Source organism: Strix uralensis, chromosome 17 (assembly GCF_047716275.1).
Source record: "Strix uralensis isolate ZFMK-TIS-50842 chromosome 17, bStrUra1, whole genome shotgun sequence".
Classification (NCBI taxonomy): domain Eukaryota; kingdom Metazoa; phylum Chordata; class Aves; order Strigiformes; family Strigidae; genus Strix; species Strix uralensis.
In genome coordinates this window covers 7,874,946-7,897,594 of record NC_133988.1, presented here as the reverse complement: position 1 = coordinate 7,897,594, position 22,649 = coordinate 7,874,946, and the positions used below count along the sequence as shown (strand labels likewise).

The 22,649-nt window shown below is 43.3% G+C and overlaps 1 protein-coding gene and 1 long non-coding RNA gene across 2 annotated transcripts in view; one reads left to right on the top strand and one right to left on the bottom strand.

The window, feature by feature from the left end:
• Window positions 1–22,633, top strand: part of HIC2 (HIC ZBTB transcriptional repressor 2) — an 81,371-nt gene extending 58,738 nt beyond the window's left edge. Inside the window, exons 2-3 of the mRNA XM_074886923.1 lie at window positions 6,979–7,122; window positions 13,352–22,633. Coding sequence (XP_074743024.1) covers window positions 13,388–15,100 — 1,713 coding nt within the window. The 5' untranslated portion in view covers window positions 6,979–7,122; window positions 13,352–13,387 and the 3' untranslated portion in view covers window positions 15,101–22,633. The remainder of the gene's footprint in view (window positions 1–6,978; window positions 7,123–13,351) is intronic.
• The window catches only part of LOC141951109 (uncharacterized), a 68,901-nt gene that overhangs the window by 39,588 nt on the left and 6,664 nt on the right, over window positions 1–22,649 (bottom strand). The gene's annotated exons all lie outside the window — the stretch shown is intronic.

Sequence of the window (22,649 nt, the reverse complement as noted above, 5' to 3'; positions counted from 1 at the left end):
TGGGTCAGAGAAAGCTGGATGGCATCAGAACATCCCTGTGACTGATAAGGCCTATCTCTTCACAAGTTCATGAGCGCCAGGATGTGCATGTTCAGGAGCACCTGCACTGTGGCATAACAATGCTACAATTTATTCAGCCCTTCTCTGTGACAGAACTGTGTGTGGCTGAATAATATGCAGCCAAGGGCCAGGGACTGAAAGCAGTTAGATACTAGATACAGCTGTTTGGGAATGCACAATGCTAAGAGAGAGGTTTTAGTCCAAACATATCCTCACTAAACATACTTCTGGCATCATCTGGAAGTCTCTTGATGCTGTTATATTAGTGGGCTCTGCTGGAAGTGGTAAGGATCTAAGAATTTTATTTTTTCCTTCCAGTCCAAGGTGTAGTATCAGTGTTTGTTGTGGCTGTTAGCAGTAGTTTGTGCATGTATTACTCCTTTGGCCAGATTCTGATCCTATTTATGTAGCTATAAAACTGCTGAGTTGTTTCATCTGTGTAACAGAGGTTTTGGTCTCTCTGGCTGTTTTGGTTTTTCTGTTTTGGTTCTGTTTGTTTCTTTGTTTTTTCTTTAAACGCTTTCCTTGCTGAGAGGGGAGAGTTCTATGGGAAGTGATCCAGCAAACTTTTAAAATAGCCTTTTAGCGTGTTTTTTTTAAACTCTTGCTCAAGCTTTTAAATATCTCTCTGTGAATTCTCATCTGAGTGCCTATGAAACCTGCCAGCCAAGCCTAAATCTTGCAGGAGGTGCGGCCACATTTGTGTTCTCAGAGCTCTCTGGCACAGACACCTGGTACACCTGTGTCTCCTGCTAGTTTCAGTACTGTCACAACTTCACCCCTCATGCCTGTTTCTCTGGTACCTCCTGTTTTTCCCAAGGTTATCTTCTATAAATAGAAGCTGCTCCAGCTTTTCACTCCCCCACACCCATCTTGAGAAGAATAATTACCAATGAGGTGGTTTTAATAGTGCTGAAAGAAGGAGGGTAATCCGTTCTGCTGTGCTCTTTGAGGCTTTTTTCTGACAGGAAATAAATGCACAAATTGCTTAGCAATTTCCTTAGGTGACAACTGTAAAGTGAGTAGCTTCTGAAATAATTAAACTTGAGTATTTAAATATTTGATAAACCATGGGTTATCTGAAGAATAAAATTGTAATTGTTTTGGCACCCCCAGTGTTCCATGCAAAGGTCTCAATCTGAGTATAAAATATAGTCATTTCCTTAACTGTTGTTAGAGTGGTGGAGGTAACTGTGGTATCTAGTGTTCATCTGTCCAGAAACCAAAACCGTGCTCAATCCAGGCTACCAGAGATGCGTTGGATGATGCAGCTATCTGTCAGCACATGATACAGCAGCCAGAAGATGCAAATGTTTAGAGCATTCACAAACCAGAAAAAATTATCTTAAAATGAAAAAAATAACTAAATGAAAGCATGTAAGGATTTGAGGTGATGATGCTGACTTTACTGTCCTTTAAACTATGTCTGCAGCAGCCCAGAGCTTTGTGTCGTATCAACCAAGAGAAATGAAAGAGAAGCTGTCTCTATAGGCTACATGATGCAACTGGTGAGCAATTGCTCAGATAGCAGGGTGCTCTGTGTTCAGTAAGTGCCTACAGATAGAAATGCTGTGTAAAGGAATCATTGCTGGCACACTGATGCATGCTGGCAAATTAGACTGTATTTGGTGGAAGGATAAGAATCTACTGCAGCTCTTTAAAATTACCCTTGCTGTGATCACCTCATGATAAAACATTAATTTCTCCAGTGTAAATAAAAGCATAGCACATTTCCCAAATAATCTCTTACAGTAAAAGCAGGTTGGTGCATAAGAGTAAACCAAGTCAGAACAACCAGTCAGCCTACAATATTACCACCCAAAGCTTAGAATGAAATGAGAACAGCAGTACTTTTTCAGGTTTTACAGCCACCTCTTTTGCTCGACTTTGACAATTATTTATTACCGCTAATATTGTGCTTTGTAAACTTATACATTGCTTTATGAAGTAAGACATGTTTCCTATTTTAAGGATCTTATAATCTTGTGGACTGATAAGGGGTGCAGATTATCCCTTGGCTGTTCATAAATAGCATTAGCACTAAGAGTTTTATTAGTGCTGGGTCCTTTCAAGCCTGTGGCTCTTTCTTTTTCTTAACAACACTTTCCTAGTCAAGTGCTGAAATACGGATTTCGACACCGTGATCTTCCAGGGTGGAACAGTGTGGGGATTCTTTTGTTCTGCTTGTAGTGAAAGAGCACAACCCAAGCAGAGTCCCAGTGCAGTGACTGTTGCTCTGTGTGGGTTTAATCCACCGCCTTTGCTTGCCTCTCTCTCTGAGACTACAAATCTGGAGTTTGGGTGATGGCAGCAGAGAGCAAGCTTGGGAGGTGTGTGTGTGTGTGTGTGTGTGTGTGTGTGTGCACGCGCGCGCGTGTTTTAAATAAACAAACAATGGAACAGCAACTTCAACAAATTGTGAGTGGTGCTAATTTGTTATAGTGCTGTCTTGCCTTCTGGCAGTGTTGATTTAGGAGAAGCTGAGCAGACTGGAACGGATGCGGAGAGCCGCAGGTTCTTTTGCTCTGGGGTGTATATATGTTCAGTATAAAATGCTTCTAGGGGTCCTGTCCTGAGGAGCTTTCAGATTACAGGGTACAGCACATGCATAGGCTGCCAATTCCCTTTTCAAAACCAAATCTTCAGCAAAAGTGCCTTCCCCTCTGCATTGCTCTTCTCCTTCCGCTTTTTTTAAATGGAGAGATGTTTTAAGTCTTGATTCATGACAAGAGCCTGTAATTTGTGTGTTTTGAGGACTGCCAGAAAATCCTTGACCTTGACAAGAATAGTGTGTAGGGAAGGAAAGGAGGAGGATCCTGTGCTTTGGATTGTAGCAAAGTTTTCAACACCCCATGACCTTGCTGGGCTGCCTTTCATAATGTGCCTGGGGCTGTAATCCCCAAAGCTGAGCAACTGTCTGACAGAGAAGGCTGGCCAAATGTGCATGAGATATCTGCAGCCCTGGACCACTGTTGTGCAGTGCTGCAGGATAAGGATGGCAGGATGGGAGCCTTGCTGGGAAGAGGTGGATTTTGGAAGCATATGTGGAGTGACCCTTGTAGCCTGTGAGTTGAGTTTAAAGGAAGTCTTAAGTGAAGAAGACACGGGAATGAAACAGTCAAAATGAGAAGTAGTGGTTGAGGAGAAGGCAGCCGAGGAAACAAAGAATTTTGGAAATGAGTAAACCCTGCTTTCCCCTTAGGTTATCTTCAACTTGGATAGATTTGGATACAACGCAGACAGTTTGCAAAACTTTGAGTCTGTTAGGCCTTCTGCTTTTACAAGCAACAGTGACTTTCTGGCATCCTCTCATTTGCCAAGCTCAGACTTGCAGAAAAACTTCTTGGTGGTTGCAAAGAACCAAATATATGAGGGTTCAGGGTGTTCAGTTAAGCATCCGATTTGGAGGGATGTTCGGCAGTCTTGAATCTTGATACTGCCAGGACCAACTCTTAAACAGTGGTTTGCTTGAAAGACTTCACCAAAGTCTTTAGAAGCTTAGAGACAAAGATTTTTCTAGGAAGTACAGGGCTGAGTATCTGGACAGTTCTTGGGGAGGAAAAAAAAAAAATGCTGGATAAAGTGCAAAAAGTTCTGCATTTAAGGCATTGTTTTATTTATGTTAAGGAGAACTGTTGCTGCTGCATCTGTAGGTATGGACGAGATAAGGGAATGAGATTTGGTCTTGTAGAAGAAAATGAGACAGCAAAGTTTGTTTCTGTGCGCACTGGTATCTGGCATATGGTGAGAGAGATGACATTTTGGTCCAAGGCTGTTACTACCCATGTCCTTCCTGCACCCCTCAGTATGGGGCTCAATGTTAACTATTGCAACAAGTTCATGATATTAGCAGTATTCTGTATGCAGTTGCTCCTGTGCAAACTGCTTGTATCTGCAGAAAAGTTTGCTGAGTCCACACAAGAAATAAAAATAAGCAGGCCAATTGCAAGGATCTTTATCAAGCACTCTCCCACTTCTCCCAGTACTCTGAGGCCTTGTTTGCTCTAACAAACCCTGTAACTAAGGTGTCTGAGTCACCAGTGGATTTAACTCCCAGCCGTCTGCTCTGCCTCATCCCTGTCCTGGAGATCCCTCCGCCGTTGAAAGGGCCATGCATTTGCTCCAGTATTGCTGCATTTCACAACCCGGCTATCAGCTTGTACCTGTGGTGACTCAGAGCCCTAAAGCAGTGCTGCAACTGGGAGGGTGCTGTAAAACTGTCGGTTGGAAAAGGGTCATGACGTTTCTTCTTCACCATGCTGTGTGCTTTTGCCCCCAGAGCAGTGCTCAGCACGAAGCTGCCACCCTGTGCACCCCTGGCCAGCTGTGGTCTACCATACTGAAGGACAGGGCCCAAGTTTTTAGGACCAGAAGCATCTTCTTGCTCCATGTAATTCATAGGTTTGTTGATTCTGTCTAACACTCTCTAGGATTAGCTGGGAGGTAGCAACAATCCTTTAGTCATGTCCTAAATTCTTGCATTGTAAAGAGAGATTTCTGTACATCAAGGCTCAAAGGTAGCTGGGAAACAAGAGGAATTTTGCATACCAAAGGGGCCTTAACGGGTGGATGAGCATCCTTCCTCCTGTATGGGTTGAGCTACTCCACTGAATATGTGGGTATTTTAGTGTAATAAGGAGTCGTTAGATTAGCATGGGACATCAGAGCTGCCTTTACTACTTGCAATGCAGGTACAGTTGGAACGGAGCTTGCTCAGTTGTTGCAGGGCTGCAGAAGAGCCCAACATCTCTTGCTGCTCACTGGCTTCTGAGGCTTTATTTATTTTGTGCCACTGCTGTGTTCCTGAGATCAACTGTGCTCTGCAGATATGCAGGAATTTTTAGTGCCTGCCTCTGCTTGACAAGATCTGCAACGTCCATGCCTCTCACCTTCTCCTCCCACTAAAGGGTTTGGGTAGTCTTAGGCTCCCTCCATGTCAGCAGTGAAAATATACAAGGGCTCTGTTTAGGAATTGGCAGGAAGCTTCATTTCTGACTGCAGTGTGATGTTCTAACAGTAGGAAACACCTTTGTTTTAAGCAGTACTCTGCTAATCTCTGCCCTAGAGGGGAAATACAAATATGGAGAAGAGTTTCTTGCTTCACAGGAGCAAAAAGCAAATTGCTGTAATCTGGGTGTAAATCTGCATTTGAGCTGCTGTCCAATAAATACCTTTATGAAGCATTCAGCCTCTCTTAAACTGAATATTGCTAGTATTGCTGAGTGTTGTCCTGATGCTGGCAGATGCAGCCAGTAGTATGTTGCTCATATGCAGTCTAGAGTGTGTGATCTCTTGGAGAGGGGGGAGCTCCAAATCCCTGGGGTTCCAGCCCGTTATGCTTAAAGTTGCGTGTTATTTAAACGTGGGTTGGCCTGTTTGTGCTGGCAGTGGTCCGTTCAGACTAGTTCAGCAAATGCTCTTGGCTCAGCAGAGCCCAGGTCAGTAAGCAAACACTTGCTTACATTTCACTTCTTCATTGTATTGGCAAGATTTAAAAATCTTCAGTCTATAGCAGTCAAAACAGGGCGATCTGAATACAAAAGACCTATTAGTTCAGTGTGAAAGGGATTTAGTTACAGAATTGTGGGGATAAGCACGCAGGTGGGAATGATGGGAACACTGTCCTGGGCCTGAGCCCAGCAGATGTCCAGGAAGAATGAATAACTATCTCCTTACATTCAGCGTCTTTTTCGCAAAGGCACTTTCTATTTCCCAGGCCAGTGTCCTCCTTTACGTTGTCTCTCATCCAACTACGTTAATTATTGTAAGTCTTTTTCATTTGGCCTCTTATCTTTCAAGGTTGAAATGATAATCAGTATTCCTCTAACTTTTTAAATGTAAGATTTCTATCTCCAGAAGCACAGCTGGAGACATGCTGCTATCAATGTGACAAGAGCTATGCAGAAGTTTCACTTTGCCATGAGGGTCTATAAACCTATTTTAAATTCCCGTGAGGTTGCAGGCTTATTTCTGTTCTGGGTTTTTGTGTTTTGTTTTGTATTGGTTTTTTTCACTGGGGCAGGATCACCACTTAGAAAGGGTAGAAAGGCAGGAAGGGACCTGTGCTTAGCATCTACCCTAAGACCGTGCTCCTTGATAATCCTGTGGAGCTGATTACAGGATCTCTGGGGGAAGGAGGATACACACTGCAGAGGATACCCTAGGCTTGACAAGCTGAGTGTATCTGTGGGACGTGCCTTTCCCTGACATGGAAAAGATGTTGCTTTTTCCTTTGGGCAGGGAAGGGTGGAATTACAGATCTTAAGTTTTGTGACTCTTGTACTAGCTGCAGTTTACTATGAATCAACTTGATCTCAAGTCTCCAAGAACGTAGATTAAATTATCAGTTAAGCATCATTGTAAATAGGAGAGGGTATACAGCATTTTCCTTTCCCGTCTTGCACCACAGATGTAACAAAAGCCAAAGGATCCAGCCTGGCTCAATGCCATAACATCTCTAGAAGAGCAGGATTTCAAAGGCTTGGGAAGGGGGACAGGGAAATGGGGACAATACAAAGGATCATCATTTAAGTGTTTCTTCCATTGCCTGTACTGTGCGGGGAACGAGACCATGAAGCTCTGGTGCCAGACGTTTCTCACTGTTGAGGCATTTCTAAATGGTGATATTTAGTTGCCTGAATTTCTGGGCAGAATGAAGCTGGTTCAGACATCCTGGGATCTGCTGTTCTTGGATATATATGGACTGGTCCCCCTGAAGCTCAGTGCCGTTGGGAGTCCTGAATGGAGGTGGCCAGAGAGAGTCATCGAGAAACTTGCAGAGGCCTTCCGTCACAGTACAGCAGTTCTGGGGAGAGGGGTGGAGGGGAGGTTGTTCTAGTAGTTACATATTTAAGGCAGGTGGCCGTTTTAAAATGTACGTTTCAATTTTGATTGCAGTTTTTTAATTGCATTTAACAGCGTCCCTGCTGGTTCTCCATTCTGCATCCGTGCAGCCACGTTCTATTGATGGCCTGTTGTGATTTCAATGGAACATCATGGGATGTACCTGGCACGTCGGGCAGCACTGGATGGAGGTGCCTTTAGCCCAATGTACCTGGCATGGTAAGCGGCAACCAAGTGGTTAATCTGCATTCTACTGCTCGTAGTCTCAGCTTGTATAGCAAGGTGTTCCTGCTTTGCTGCAGCCTTGCACTGACTGGAAATCACTTTGCTCTCCTGATGTTAGTGCTTTCATGCACACAGGGCCCCTACCCTTTGCACCCATGGAGATTCCCCTTCCCTGGGCAGTTTGCCATGCAGTAGAGAAGGGCCTAGCCATGTCAGGCTCTCCTTGTTATTCTAGAACAGGAAAGAGAAGGGACTGAGAAATCATCTGACTCTTTTTCTTCTCTCCTTTTTGGGCCAGGAGCTGGTAGCAGTTGAGCATGTATTGCCCATGTTCCCAATGTCCAAACGTTGCCGCACAGAGGTACCAAACTGGTGCTTGTGTCCATAAGCAAAGCTATACCCTTTCTGCGGGAGTCCTGCAGGAGCTGCTTCAGAGAGCTGGGAGGGCAGCTCTGCCTGGCACTAATTGGAATGTAACAAACTAAACAAGGGCCACTTTTAAGTTTGCTGATGTGGTATCTCTGCGAAATGATCCTCCATTCTCCTTCTCCTTTCCATGTGCACACCTGCAACATCAGCCGCACATCCTGCTCTGTCCTGCATGTCGCTTTCTCTCCCTTCCCCAGCTCTGCAGACCTCTCCCCAAGTAACTCGACATTTTGGTCTTACCTATTTTGAAGCGAGAGATATTCCTGTGAGAAAAACAAGGGTGCTGCATCCTGTTTTCTGCTTGAGCCCACTTCACAGAGCTTTTGCTGCTCCACTGCCAATGATGAAAATGCATGTTCTTGCCTCTGCTTCTGAGTTCTGCTGTCTGCCTGCTCACAGGGGCTGGGGATAGGGAACCATTTGGGCTAACACAGTTCCTGCATTCCTCCCTGTGCCTCTGCTGCTCCGGAATGTGAATACCTTTACAAGGCATGGGCTAATGACCTGCCAACTGCAGCTCCTGGGGCGAAGGTTAGCGGCCAAGAAAGCCCACTTGATACCTTGGGAGAGTCCTGGAAATAGATTCTGTTGGGATGTGGGGAGAGGATGATCAGTTGAGCCAGTGAGCAACAGGAAAGCTCTCTTCCCAGTGCTTCCCAAATACTCTAAAAGTTAGTTCATCTGAAACTGAAGGGTGCAGAAGTCATCTATTTCAGTTTCATCCAGATCCAGTAGCAGCTGGACACAGCATTTTTAATGTCAGAAGTAAATTGATGGGAAAGAGCAATGTAGGAAACAATTGGTTTAATTTTGTCTTGTTCTTCCCCACGCTCACTGCTGCAGTGTCTGCTCAGTGCAGCACAACTGCTTGGGAAGGTGGAGAAACAAGTAAGCAGGCCATTATCTTTTTCTAGGTGTTATTATAACATGCACAGTAGGCTAACGCTTTAACAGCATCTAATTTGATACATCACATCTAATCTGTTTGTTGGTTTTTATCTGCAGTACTGTTAGTTCACTGTTCAGGTGCTCGGTGTCTAGCCTTCTCATCCATCCACAAATCCTCTACGTGAAATGAGTGATTCCTTAGATCTGTTTTTGATTGATTCTTTGCTTCACTGGTGTTGCTTCTTAAAAGGTAAACAATATTCATATGCTGCAATCTATAACTCAGAGATGATACCAAATAGCATCTCCTGCCAGAGGTTGCTAAGATAACACATTTAGCATTCATTCAGCAATTACTTTGAGGAAGAGATTTAGTGATATTAAAGAGAATCAAATCGGTAGTGAATATGTAGATTTTACACTATTTAAAGGGGTGAAGGGATTCCTCTTCTCCTGTGCTTGGGCAATCTAATTTTCTGAGACGTCCAGAGTCTTTGTGGAAATTGAGAGAAAATTAAGTTTCTCCTGCTTTGTAGTGAGAGCAGCACAGCTCCTGGAGCAGTCTGTGTGTTCTGCACAATCTTCATGCCCATGGGATCACAGTGTACCCCAGGCTGGGCACAGCAGCTCACAGTTACCCAGCTTCTTGGGCAATATTGCTTATGAAAACGCTATCGGCTTTTAGCTTGCGAAGCTTTGTTTGATGTGTGGCATCTGCTTGCAGCATTACTGTATTCTGTGATTTGTGCCCTGTATTTTTCATGTCTTTGCATGTGCTGTGTCTCAGTGTCATGGATATGGTGGAGGTAGTGGAGAGCCTCAGTCTTGCTTCATTCTGTACTTGCACAAGAATATTTGAGCAGGTTCAATTGCTCTGAAAACTATGTGTCTTAAATGACCTAGGAAGCAACCTGAATCTGAAAAAAACCCCATCTCTAATGCTATTTGTCCAAAGCCTTCTGTGATCCTGTTTTAAATGCAAAGAAGTGAAATGTTGCACACCAAATTCAATTATAAAAGACTGTGGCCCCAGTGAGACATCTACATATTCTTGAGGTCTGGGATTTAGGTTTTTTTTACTAGAAAAGCATCTGAGCCTTTTCTGAGCCAGGGCTCCTCTGAACTGGGAGTATGTTTTTTCTATCTTTTGGCAGAAAACAGAAAAGGAACGGTTCTTAAAAATGATACTGAGATACAAGAAACATAAACCACTGTGATTTTTCAAGGCTTTATGGGGCTTTTGTTGTTACTATTGGTGGCAGTGATGTTATCCAAACGTTCAGGGTTTGTTAAAGAGCCAGTCTCTGCAAACTAATGGATAGCAAGGCCTTTGTAAGGCTGCACCTGCCATTTGTTTGGAAGATCTGCTAACTTTTATACTGGATTTAACCTCGTAGCTGTATTTGGTCCCATGCTTTCAGCTAGAAGTGAGATTTTAGGAATGCCATAGATTAAGGAATAATGCCTGCTTCTCTTTTGCTAACAAGTTTTCCAACACACCCCTCTTCCCCTACCTCTGAAATGCATCATTGCTAAAGAAGGGTTTGTAACTGGTCAGCTCTGGAAAATATCTGGAATGGATTTATTTTTGTTTAGGACTGCACAAGATAAACAAGCCAGGTTGATGCTATAAAGCTTTTGTCAACAAAGGTACGTCAGTCAAAGGTGTGTTCTCTGACCCATGTTGCTGTCCTGGTAAAAGCCCTCGGTGGGCAATTCTGCCAAAATTTTAAACATGAGGCTCTAAACTTGGCTGAAGGTTTTGCTGCCTTGTTCCATTGCATTCATTTTGTTGGGGTTGCTAAATCCATGTTAGACTTCAGCTAACAAATTCAAATTTGGTAGGCAGTGTTATAGTGCTTAAACCTGACCACTGCTTTTAAAATCTACTAAAGGTCATAACCTACCTCATGCTTATGTCCTACTGAACATGAATACTTCTGTAAAATTTGACATGTGAGATAAATAGAGGTAATTTAAACAACTTGTACTATGCTAATTTTTATGCTGCAGAACCTACTGAGGTTTAATAATAACATTATCTTCCTCATGAAGGTCAGTAAAAAGCAGAACTATAATTCTACCCCTGTTTTCAGGGCTTTCCCTGCTGGCTCATTACCTGGTTTCAGTATCATTTAAGGCAGAAAGAAAAAAAAAAAAAAAAAAAAATCTAAAAATATTTCCCATTACTAGCTGCAGCAAGCCTTGACTCTTGCAAAGGCTTAGACAAACACGTATACAGAGATTTCTAGACCTCTGCTTCAAGTGCCACATGAATGGGAAATAAGTTCGCTTTTACTTCAGTAACATACTTTTTTTTTTATTAGTCTGTTTAGGCAAAAAATATCGGCTGTGCTGTTTCCTTTCCTATATTTGTCCTTTATGGAACACTTCAAAATTGTATCCAGGGATTTTGTGTGTTCTATGCATGGAGAAGCACCATTATGTTTGTAGTGAAATAGTGTAGCAGTAGGCTGTCTCTTGCTTATTCTTGAGCAGGATGCATTTATATATAGATGCTGTGTTACGTTGCAAGCCATGTTTTTGTCCTTCCCTATCAATATATCTCAGTGACCCAGAAGTAAGTGCTTTTACTGGCCTGGCTAGATAAAAGTGAGTATTTGGTGCCTCTGTGCTGTTGCTTCTTCCTCTTAATCAGCAATTCTGGAAGCAAGCCACTAGAACCAGACACATTGCCTGCGTGCTGCAACTCTGATGTAACTAATTACAGCAAAACTTGTTTTTAAAGTGCTCAACACTGTTCAGTGGTGGTAATCCCTGTCTCTTACCACGTTTTTGTGATGCTGCTGCGTGAATTTCTATGACAGAAATACTATAGATGGAGAAGAAATAACTGGCTAGCACCGTGGCAAGCCTGTATGGCTGCCACCCTTTCTAAAGCCAGCCACCTCTGGGAACAACATTCATGTGCATAAAAAGGCACAGTGGTGACTCCACCGTCTTCTTGTGTCCCATCCATTATTGAAACAATATAGAACAGAAAAGCAGAGCAGCCATTTTAGCTGTGGGTCGAGGTGACAAGCCACTGATATCTGCGTGGATGCAGAATTAGGTGCTGGTGCACGGAACAGGGGCCGTGTTCCAGGGTGGATATACATTCTACCAAATGTACATCCAAGTACCAGGCTGACCAGCTAACCAGTTGAAGAAATGTGACCTGTTGAAGAAGGGAGGCACCTGCTTGGCAGATCTGTTGGTAAAAGTATAAGTACCAGGCTAGTCAAGCAGCAACATTGAAGAAAAAATTGTATTGGTTTACTTTTTGGTAGCTTTTTTCATAACGCAAAGTCTTTTTGTTGTGCAGAAATGATGTAAATTTACCACCTTTCTGCCAAATTAAATCTTTCTATTTATCACCAGTTAGTGAGAATCAGTTTTGAAGGAGGTTATTTTTAATATTGACAGTATCACTCCTTAGTTCTTTTTCTTTATACACATACTTGACACAGAGGGAAGATAATACAGTCTAATGCTTCATCATTTGAAAACTGATGGGATGGAATGTGGTAATGGGACTCACAAGCAATAAAAACATTAACTAATGATGATTTTAAAAGAAAAGTTAAGCTCTTCATTTCTATAGACTTATGGCCTGCTTCTCCTTCAGTAAGACAAATCTGTTTCAATACCACAGTGAACTTGGGAAAGGAAGGAAGGAAGTGGAAGGGTAAAAGTGGCTGTTGTATGTTTGGTATTTAATTCTTACATTTGAACCTCAGAAACTATTTTAAATCAACTTTAACAGATAAATGCCCCTTACAAGTAGTAGTTGGCACTTTCAAACAAAAAACTCAAGAAAAAAAGTTTAAAAATTGATCTTGGATTCCTGAATGCAGCCCCTGATTTAAATTCTAGTTTTTAGGTATTGTAGTACCTACCAAATGTGCAATTGCAATTAGTTCTGATACGCCTCAAACTACATATTTCCTACAGTCCATAGTACTGGGAAAGTCAATATAAATATCTAAACTAAAATACATAGTGAACACTGTTTGTGAAATACATGAACTACACAGAGGTAACCACAATTTTCGTTTCTTCCCAGTACTTCAAGGTAGAGAGACTTGATATGATTACTTGAGTCTTATCAGTTTAAACAACATTCCTTCAAAACGAAAGGCAGGGCAGAATTAATTTAAGAAAATTGTTTCAGATTGTTGAAGACAGTTGGTGGCATTTAGCTAGCTCATCATCCTGAATTTCAGCCAGTTGAGGGTTGATTCTAGCCCTTCATGTGAATGGACTGGGATATGGACATTGCAGGGGGGTGGTTTTTAAAGCAGCCTTTCATACTCTTAAGGAGATTTCCCATTCACACCTCAGTGTGATTAATTCCATCTTCAATGGATTTAGTTGCTACATGCCATTTTCTCAACCTCAGAACAGCTGGGTGTTTTAAGATTTCAACATGTAAGAGCCAAAACACAAACTATATGTTAAAGCAGGGAAGCTGCAGCTTATGATAATTATTTTACATGCTCAGATATGTAAATGGCAGTGAAGTAGATGCTTCTTTTTTCTTCCTTTTTTTCTTGCTCCTCATACTCCCTTCAGATTTGTGTCAGAAGAGGGAAAATGCTTTCCCCTGTACCTAACTATTGTTTTCCTGCTGGTATCTTTTGAATAGTAATTCCAGCCAACGACGATTGCTTTTGTAAAAAGTTATTTACAAATCTCATTTTTGAGACTTGAATCAAATCTTAGCATGAGAAATACTTCTCTCTGTATTCCAAGCAGGATCACAGCTTGCAGGGCTGAACGTACCCAGAGCTCCTTAGTCAGTGTCAAGCCTAACATAGATTGCACCGTGTTAAGCCAGTCTATTAAATGTAACTTGTTCAAGTGGAAACAGCAGGTTCACACCTCTCATCCTCCTGTTTTGCAGGTGGTAAGGTGAAGGTGAAAGGAAGAGAAGGTGGAGATGGAACTGCCAAATCATGCCAAACAACTGCTACTGCAGCTGAACCAGCAACGAGCCAAAGGTTTCCTCTGTGATGTGATCATTGTGGTAGAAAATGCCCTGTTTCGTGCCCATAAGAACATCCTGGCAGCCAGCAGCATGTATTTCAAATCCCTTGTCCTGCATGACAACCTGATTAACTTAGACACGGACATGGTGAACCCCACCGTGTTCCGGCAGATCTTGGACTTTATTTATACTGGTAAGCTCTTAACGACTGACCAGCCCGGTGAACAGAACTTTAATGCTCTCCTCACCGCAGCAAGCTACCTCCAACTGCACGACCTGGCAGCTCTCTGCAGAAAGAAGCTGAAGCGGAACGGCAAGTCCTTTGCTGGCAAGGCCGGTGGCCTTGGTGTTGGGAGATCTGCCAGGAGTCAGAGACTTTCCACTGCTTCGGTCATCCAAGCTCGCTATTCAGGGTCAAATGAGGGGTTGAAGGGCTCGCACTCAAAGGAGCTGTCAAAGGGAAAGCTCTCCGATGACGAGGTCTTCATCAGCAGCTCCAACCAAGAGAACTGTCACTCCTTAAGCAGGGGAGCCAGTAAGAATGGCGGTGGGGGCAGCAGTGCAAACGGGAGCACCGGCGACCAGGAGCTAGGCCTCGACCTGTCCAAAAAAAGCCCGTCGCTCCCTGTTGCAGCCTCCCACGATGACACGCAGCACAGCGAAAGCCAGCATGGCTCTCCCCAATCTGCCTCAGCCCCCGCAGCCAACAGTGCCTCATCGTTTGACGAGTCTGGAGTCGGAGCCCCTCACAGCATGGCGGACAGCAGCGACCCCATGGAGATGGATCTGAGCGAAGAGTGCCACCATTCATTGACGGAGAGCAGCCAGCGCAAGGGCCTTCGGCACTCATCCCGCAAGAAGGAGTGGATCAAGAAAGACAACGCCTTTGACCGAAAGGAGGGAGGCAAAGATAGGGATGACGGCGAAGGGCTGCCCAATGGTATCTTGCTGGGTCCCTTGTCCAAGTCTGTGGAGCGGAGTCTGGCCGGGGCCTACGGTGCAGACCTACCCTACCCGTGTAAGGAGGAGGTGGAAAATGGTAAGGAGAACAGTGACGACAGCGGCCAGAGTGAGAGCGAGAGTGGCGGGCATACTAGTGCCAACTATGTCTACCGGCAGGAGGGGTTTGAGCCAGTGGCCTACGGTGACAACCTGTATGTCTGTATCCCCTGTGGCAAAGGCTTCCCCAGCTCCGAGCAGCTCAATGCCCATGTGGAGACGCACACCGAGGAAGACCTTTACATCAAGGAGGAAGGCACGTACGGCGGCAAGGATGAAGCCGAGGATTTGTCCAACCCCAATCAGTCCTATGCCGCAGAGTCCCGACCCTTCAAGTGTTCAGTGTGTGAGAAGAGCTACAAGGATCCAGCCACGCTGCGGCAGCATGAGAAGACTCACTGGCTGACGCGGCCCTTCCCTTGCAACATCTGTGGCAAGATGTTCACGCAGAGGGGCACCATGACACGGCACATGCGCAGCCACTTAGGGCTCAAGCCCTTTGCTTGCGAGGAATGCGGGATGCGCTTTACCCGGCAGTACCGACTGACAGAGCATATGCGTGTCCACTCAGGAGAAAAACCTTACGAATGTCAACTGTGTGGTGGGAAATTCACCCAGCAGCGCAATCTGATCAGCCACCTGCGAATGCATACCTCTCCCACATAAGCCAAAGACTCCAGAATGAGCTTCGAGCCCATCCGCAGTGATTTACCTTTCTGTAGACTTGCTGCTTAAAAAAAAAAGAAAAAAGAAAAAAAACAAAAAAGGGGGCAACTCCCCATACTCTGTTCAGTCATGGGAGGCCTAAACAAATGTAGCTTTAACATTTAAAAAAAAAAAGTTCCTTTTTTCCCTTTTTTTAAAAAAAGAAAGGTCCACAGCCAAGCTGATGCATTTAGTCCAACTCTCCCTCCAAATCTTGGTGATCTGGCAAGAAATGCCACTTCTTTTTGCGCACATCGACTTCATTGCCATATTGATTATCTGGAGCAGGTAGGGGGACCATGGGGAACTTTCAGCCTCTGCTGGCTCCCTCCTCCCTGCCTCTTTCCTTCGTGTTACTGTCACCCTACTCACCTCTCTTAAAACCAAATTCAGCAGGGGCATTTCTTGCCATTAAAAAAAGTACACCTTTTCAGTGGCCTAAGTAGCTGTGAAAAAACATAGAGTTGAATTCACAAGCGCAGAAGCTGTGTCTGTGGACCATCTCACAGGGTTGGCAGCCCCTTCAGATACTGTGGGAAAGCCACAGCAGTGGTGGAACCCACCACCCTTCTCCTGGGCTGGCAATGGTGGGGAGAGCAGTCTACCTAGGTGTGCGCCAGCCCAAGTACTTCACTTAAAGAAATGGTGATGCCTCCCTCACCATCCCTTTCTCTTTTGGTTTTGATCTTTATCCTTGGCACACGTAACCACATGCCACCTTTTCCCACAAAACACACAAACCTCTTCTGCCTTACCCATGACTGAACAGGGACTGGATGCCCTGGGAATTTCTTTCAGTGAGCAGGGGGTCGTCTTTACTTTTCTAGTAGTTTCGTATGAATATTCTTTGCTTAGAGGTACTTGTTTTATTAAAGGAAAAACCATTGTAACGTTTATGTGAATGTTTGAACTGGAAGGTCTGAGGTTAATTCTAGGGTGGGTGGGTGGGGAGGGGGTTTGATGTAGGCTGGACTTGCTACAAGTTCCTTAGGTACTTTTTTATTATTTTTTATTTTATTTTTTGTGTGTGTGTATGTTTTTAGCTTTCCTCCCTCACTAAAGAGCGAGTCTGTGTGGACAGACTTGTTACCTTTGCTACCTCTTGAATTCATGAGAACAATAAGATGGTTAGTGAAAGATTAGGCATTTTTTTTCTCATATTGTAAGTAATTAAATGTATAAAAGTAGAAGCTAAATTAAAGTTAAGGGATTTTTACCACCCCGTCCTTCCATCAAAAGTCAGCTAGAGAAATATTAAAGCAAAGCTTGGCCAAAGACAAAGCAAAAAATACACTGAGCCAGAGGCTGTGCTGGCTGCTTGGACTGGCTCATTCGCAGTCTCTTGGCTGTTTGTAGTCACTTTTAGATAAAAGAAGAAAACTTCTCTGAGCTTTTTGGGCCCTTTCCAGCTTTGTTTATTGAATCTGGATACTATGGGGAGGGGAAAATGTCCCCCTCATCTTCCACTCCCCCAGCACATCTGGGTCAGTCTGTAAACACCTGGCAGGACAGAGGGTGAGGGCATAGCAGCCTATAATTTACTAGAATCCAGAGTGCAATAAGGTGGGGGAGAGGAGGAAAAAGCAAACCAAAGTGTTTCATATCCTCCCTTTTAGACAATTTAACACACGCACACAAAAAAAAAAAAAGAAAAATGAAAAAGAAACAAAATGTTCTTGCAACATCTGCATAAGACATCACAGCCAACAGCTGCTATTGGTTTAGGAGAGAAGACAGAGAACTTAGCCCACCGATTCTTGGCCCCCTTGACTTTGTTGGCGTGACCTTGTGGAAAGCTATGGCTTATTTCAAGCCTCCCGTGACTGTGGTGGTAAAAATTCACAGCCAGTAGAATCATCCCTTCTGAATTAAGGTTTACACTTGTGTTTTTTCATTTGTTGTTTGTTTTTTTTTTTTTTTCCACTCAAACCAGTATAGTTGCTATGCGTAAGGTTTACCAAACCTCATGTTTTGTCTTTTTTAAAAAAACAAAACCAATTTTTTTAAGTTTTGACCAAAAAAGAAAAAAAAAGAAAAAAGTGAGCATGTTCGACTAAAACAAAAAATTATAAGCTTCATTTTCTATTGTTTTTTTTTGTTTGTTTGGTTTTTTTGGTTGTTTTTTTTTTTGGTTGTTTTTTTGTTTTTGTTAAGGTAGACTAGTCCATAAGAAGTTTTTGGGTCAATTGAATGAACTGAGGAAACTGGAATCCAGGCTCCAAGCAATAGACAACCCAAAGGCGCTGAGCCTCGGCCTGGTGTCACGTTACAGGGAACACGCTCGCCCTCTCGCCGCCCCTCGCGCTCCAGTGTGTTTCTCCCAGTGCCATTGTCTGCTTGCTCCCAGACGCCTTCGAGCTGTGGAGCGTGAGAGGGGAGCATGGAGTTTTGGTTTTTTTCTAATTGTGCTGAGATGCGCTGTTTTCTTTTTGGGGGATTAGGTGGGTTTTTAGTGTCTTTAGCACTTCCACATTTTGAATATATATTGAATTCTTTTCTCCTTGATTCCTTGCCAAACCCCCCTGAGAATGTCCCCAAAGTAGTCTTTGGGGAGGACAGGGAAGGCCTTGCCATCTACCTTTTTCTCAGAGCAAGTCTCAGCAGGGCCCAGGGACAGCTGTGCAAGATTAGTTCCTAGGCACTTTCACCATGCCTTTACCTTCCCTCCAACCATCCTAAAGCTGAGCTGAATCCCATGCTGGCTTAGGCTGCAGCCAGAGCAGGCTCCCCTTGCTGTCAGCTGGCTAAGGACCCATCAAGTCCGGATTTTCAAAACAATTTTTAGCTCCGTCAGTGAGAAGGGCACGGCCAGGGATGAGCCCCGTCCCCCATTGTGGGTTTTGGATGCAGGTTTCCCCCATTCGCCTGTGGCCCTGCAGTTTGCTGAGATGGGGCCACCACCGCTGTGGCACATGGCCAGTGATGGGGACAGCAGGCAGGTGGCTGTGCAGAAGCCACCCGTGGGACAGCAGTTCAAGCTGTGACTGACTGAGCCAAGCCACAGAGCAGCCGAAGGCGCAAGGAAGCAGTGAGCTCCTCAGCAGGCAAATAACCTGCTCCCCCTCACTTAATTCCATTTTTACAATCATGTGTGTGGGTGATGTAGCCTCTCCCGCCCCAGGCCCCCTCTTCGTTGGTTTCTTAAGCCTTGAGAATCATGTTGAAGTTTCAGGACCCAATGCTATTTTTAAAAAATTTTTTTCGGAGCGTCTTTTTTTTTTTATTTCATCCCTTCCCCAGCACTTAAACAATACGACATAAAGTCTGTGTACAGCAAGAGTATTGTACAAAAGGAAATTTTGTTCTTTTTTCAAGTAGCTGTGTAAAGTTGTGTTCCATAGATTGAGTATAAACAACATTTTCCAAATTGTGACAGTAATAATGAATAACTAATAATACTCAAAACTTCAGGGACTGTTTCAGGCCTGCTTGGGGCCTAAACACTCAACTGCATTTGTACGACATAGTATTGTATCAAACATTTTTCTGTATTTTAATGAGAAAGCAAAACACTAGTTTCATATTTAAGATTTTAAGAGTTTTAGGGTGGGGGGGAGGGAGTTGCATTTTTTTGTTTTTTGTTTATTTTATTTTAATTTTTTTTTTTGAAATACACAAAGAGCCTCAAGAGGAATAAAACAATTTAAAAACAAACAAAAAAACAAAAATAAAAAAAAGAGGCCAGGCAGCTTAAGTATATGCTTTAGTCACTTAGTTCCAGAATGTTTTCGGAATAACAGGAAAAAAAAAGATAAAATAGCAAAAGTTGTATAAAAGAATAAAGAAGCTCATACCCAAATTCACAAAACTATTTTTTAAACCAAAGCACATTTGAATGAGTATGGAACCTCACTTGGCTCAGAAAAGTACTAATATATTTATCTCATTGTTTACATAAACTTTTACAGTTTCAGACCTCAACAGATCTAGGGGCCAGTCAAAATTAATCTTTGCTTTTTCCATTGGTTTGTCTCTGAAGGCTACGCAGCGTTCCCCAGCTTGGGAGGGGAGGTCTGTGTCCCAGCCTGCATTCCAGCACTGCTTGGGGAGGGCGGGGAGAGGGAGGGCAATTAGAAATATGGCATGTAGATATTATTTTTTTTGTCTTCAACCCATGAGAGATATTGCTGGGAGTGAGACCCAGGCACTATTGCGGAGGCATTCCAGCCTACCTCGTCCTCAGAGGAGTCTGAGGGTACCAAGAGGTTAAAGAAAGAGAGATGCAAGAAGCTCTAGAGATAGAGAGGGATGTTGTCAGAAGATGGTGTGGGAGCTGCTACGCCCAGTACATCTCCTCAATGTTAGCCGTGGGGAGCTGGGCTGAGCTGTTTTCCGATCCTTTACTGCAAAACCTCCAAAAACAAATTCCTGGCAAAAACCCCAAAAGCCCAGCTCTGTGCATTTGGGGGAGTTATCAGGAGCCACAAAGATCACAGAAGACACCAAAGAGCTATTGACATGCAGCTTCTGTGAGGCTTTGTGGCTGCTGACATGGAAGAGCATGCACAACTCGGAACCGCTCCTCTGCGCGGGGCAGAGGCTGTGGCAGAGGTGGCTGATCTCCCTGCAGTGACTTGGGTAGCTTTAATGGTCTGGCGTGAGGTCAAGAGCACGGGCGCCTAGCTGCCTCCTGTTCGGAGCTGTGCTGGGGCCTGAGCTGTACTGTTCAGAGCATCTGAGCCACCTTTTAATTAAACAGCTGGATTGATTCACTCCAGACCTTACAGTCATGTGCAAAGAGCCCAACCAAAACTCCTAAGGCTTTCTAGATGGAAACCTAAGCTTGATTTGCATGTTAGAACAGTCTAAAGATGACCAGTGAAGATGGTTTGCTAAAATACCGCTGAAGCCAAAAAAAAAAAGGTTTAAAAAAAAGCTCCCCATCATTAGTCTTGACCCTTTGTAGCTTTTACCTTCTACACCAAAGCCACCTCAAACATTTGAGGGGGGGCTGATGGAAAATGAAATATTAATTTTGCCTGGTCTTAATATCTAACAAAGATGGTGCAAACACTATTTGACAGTGTTGTTTTTGTATCAATATGTATGTGCAGTAATGAATGTATTTATTTCTCAGATTCTGTATGCACAGTTTTGCAATGTAATTCAGAAAGTTGCAAACACAAAGATGTGTCCGCAGGGTCTTCTCTACAGGATTTCAAAAAATGAAAAAAATATATTAAAAAAAAAAAAAAGAATCTCAGAGACTCTCAGCATAGCCATAAACCATAACCTGTGAAGACAATACAAAGACTGGACTTTTGTAGCTTTGCATAGAAGAGGAATTTATGTTTTGCTGTATTTAAATGTTTCCATTTACAGTGTCACTCTTTTAAGATTCCTGTTTTGGTTTTTGTTTTTGTTTTTTTTTTTTTCCTCTCTCTCGTGTGTGTGGAAAGCATTGTTTTCAAGCAGTGCAGGTTCAAAGTCTGGGTTAGCAGTATTTTACCGTGTCGCTTCAGTTCTGAAAAGCAGGAGTATGGGTCTTGACCAGGGAAACATCCAGTGCACTCAGTGAAACAAAACAAATTCCAAGGTGACTGCTGGCAAAATCCGGAGAAGGTAAAAGTCATCAGAGGAACGGCTGTGTGCTTCCGATTGCAGCTTGTGACTGAGACAAGTCTACTGTCCTCCCTGAAGGACAGGACGTAGCTCCTTTGCTAAAGTTCCCCTCATCCCCCGCTTACTGTTCCCTGTGGTAGCAGTAAGGATCTCAAGATTAGGGAGTCGATGCCTAAGAAGACTAGAGGAAGCTTTGTGCCAAACCCAACAGCCTCTGTGCCATCTTGTGATGGGCCTTGCAAACTATACTGAAGCATCAGATTCCCCGTAGTGTAAGGTGGTTAGAGTCCCTGGGAAAAGCTGTACTTTACAAAGCCTCTTGTTCCAGTATCGATGGAGTTAACAGTTATGGACCTGCTACAGCCTTAAAAATTAGCATGAAGAAAGGATGTTTGTTGATTTCTGGATATTTGCCAAATTCAGAAACCTTTCCAATCAGCTGTGCTGCAGTTAAGGGAAAAGCAAATAAAAAACAAAGAGACAAAACCTCCCTACATTTTAAATGGGTTTGAGAGGCTCTAGATAGTAAACATTTAGCTCTCCCCAGACAGTAGAAATGCTCATCATTGAGATGGCATGTTTGAATAAACATTTGTTTAGTAAGAGTTTAAAATCTAAATGAGCTCTGAGCTGTAATTCTGGAATAATTAAATAGACTTGTAGCATTTTTTCTTAGTTTTTGTTTAAACCTAAGGATTTGCTCAACATCAGCAAAGTCTCTCCATTTATTTTAAAACCCTTTCTTTTCATAAGCTTACTCTTGCACTCCAGAACCGGCCACATTCTCGAAAAACAAAATCTGGGGGTTGCTTTCAATAGCCGAAAGTAGCTTGTTGCAATGTTTTAAGTCCCATGGTACTTTATGCAGGAGACAAGCAGGCAATCAGTAGCTGATTCTCAGCCCATTTCCACTCCTTGTATTTTGCATTTTTTTCAGAGTAGGGTAAGAAATTTCACCTTTGATGATTCCCCATTAGACTCACTAAATTTGCTGCTTTCCTTGTAAAAGGAAAAAATTTGGGATCCCTTATGAGGCAGTTCCAGCTCTACTGTAAGACTCCTAGCTGGACCTCCTAGTCAGGAAGTTGTCTTCATTTCAGCCCTCGTTCATCTCTGTGCCACAATAGAATTGCTATTTATTCTGCTTTCCTTATTTTAATTAACTGGACTCAAAAATGCTGAAACATAAGTTCAGAGCTAGAAGTGCTTTTTTTTTTTTCAGTTGTCTCCTACCACCCTCTTCCCCAATTTTCCTAAGCCTTTTGAAGCCCCGTGTTGAACACATAGGGATCAATGGATCAGTGTTTTTTGAACAGAGCAGAACCTGTGGGATGCAGTAGGGAAGGTCTAAAACAGAATACTTCGTGCTACATTTGTTGGCAGTTAGGGGATACACTTCATAGTGCTCGCTTTTCCTGAGGAGTGGAACTTTTTTTTAAACTTTCTCATTCACGAGTTATCAATCAGAGCACCTAGCACAGCTGTTGCTCTAACTTCCACAGGAGTTTTGACTGGCTGGGGATAACTTTTCTATGAGGAGAGGATCTTGTTCTGGCTGGCTGGATATTTTTCCCCATTTTATTTTAGTATTTTAAATACAACTGAAAAAGGGATGTTGCATCTCTCTCTTTTTTTAATTTTAAGCCTTAACTGTCAGTCAGCCTAGGAGCCCTGGATGTTTCCTGGGGAGGGGGAGAGGAGGGAAGGGCAAGGGAAAGGCCGACATTCCTGCTGCAATGTTCTGTTCATTTCCTTCAAGAGCTTGAATTCAGGTCAGAGCCACACATAGTTGTGGCTTCAACTCAAGTGTCATATAAAAAGATACAGAAATTATAATATGATCTCAGCATTCAGAAATTTGCAGTCTTAATGTACAGTGATGAGAAACTGTTATTTTATGATCTTTTCATTAAAAGCTTGATTGAAAAATTACATCTTTTGCTCTAGA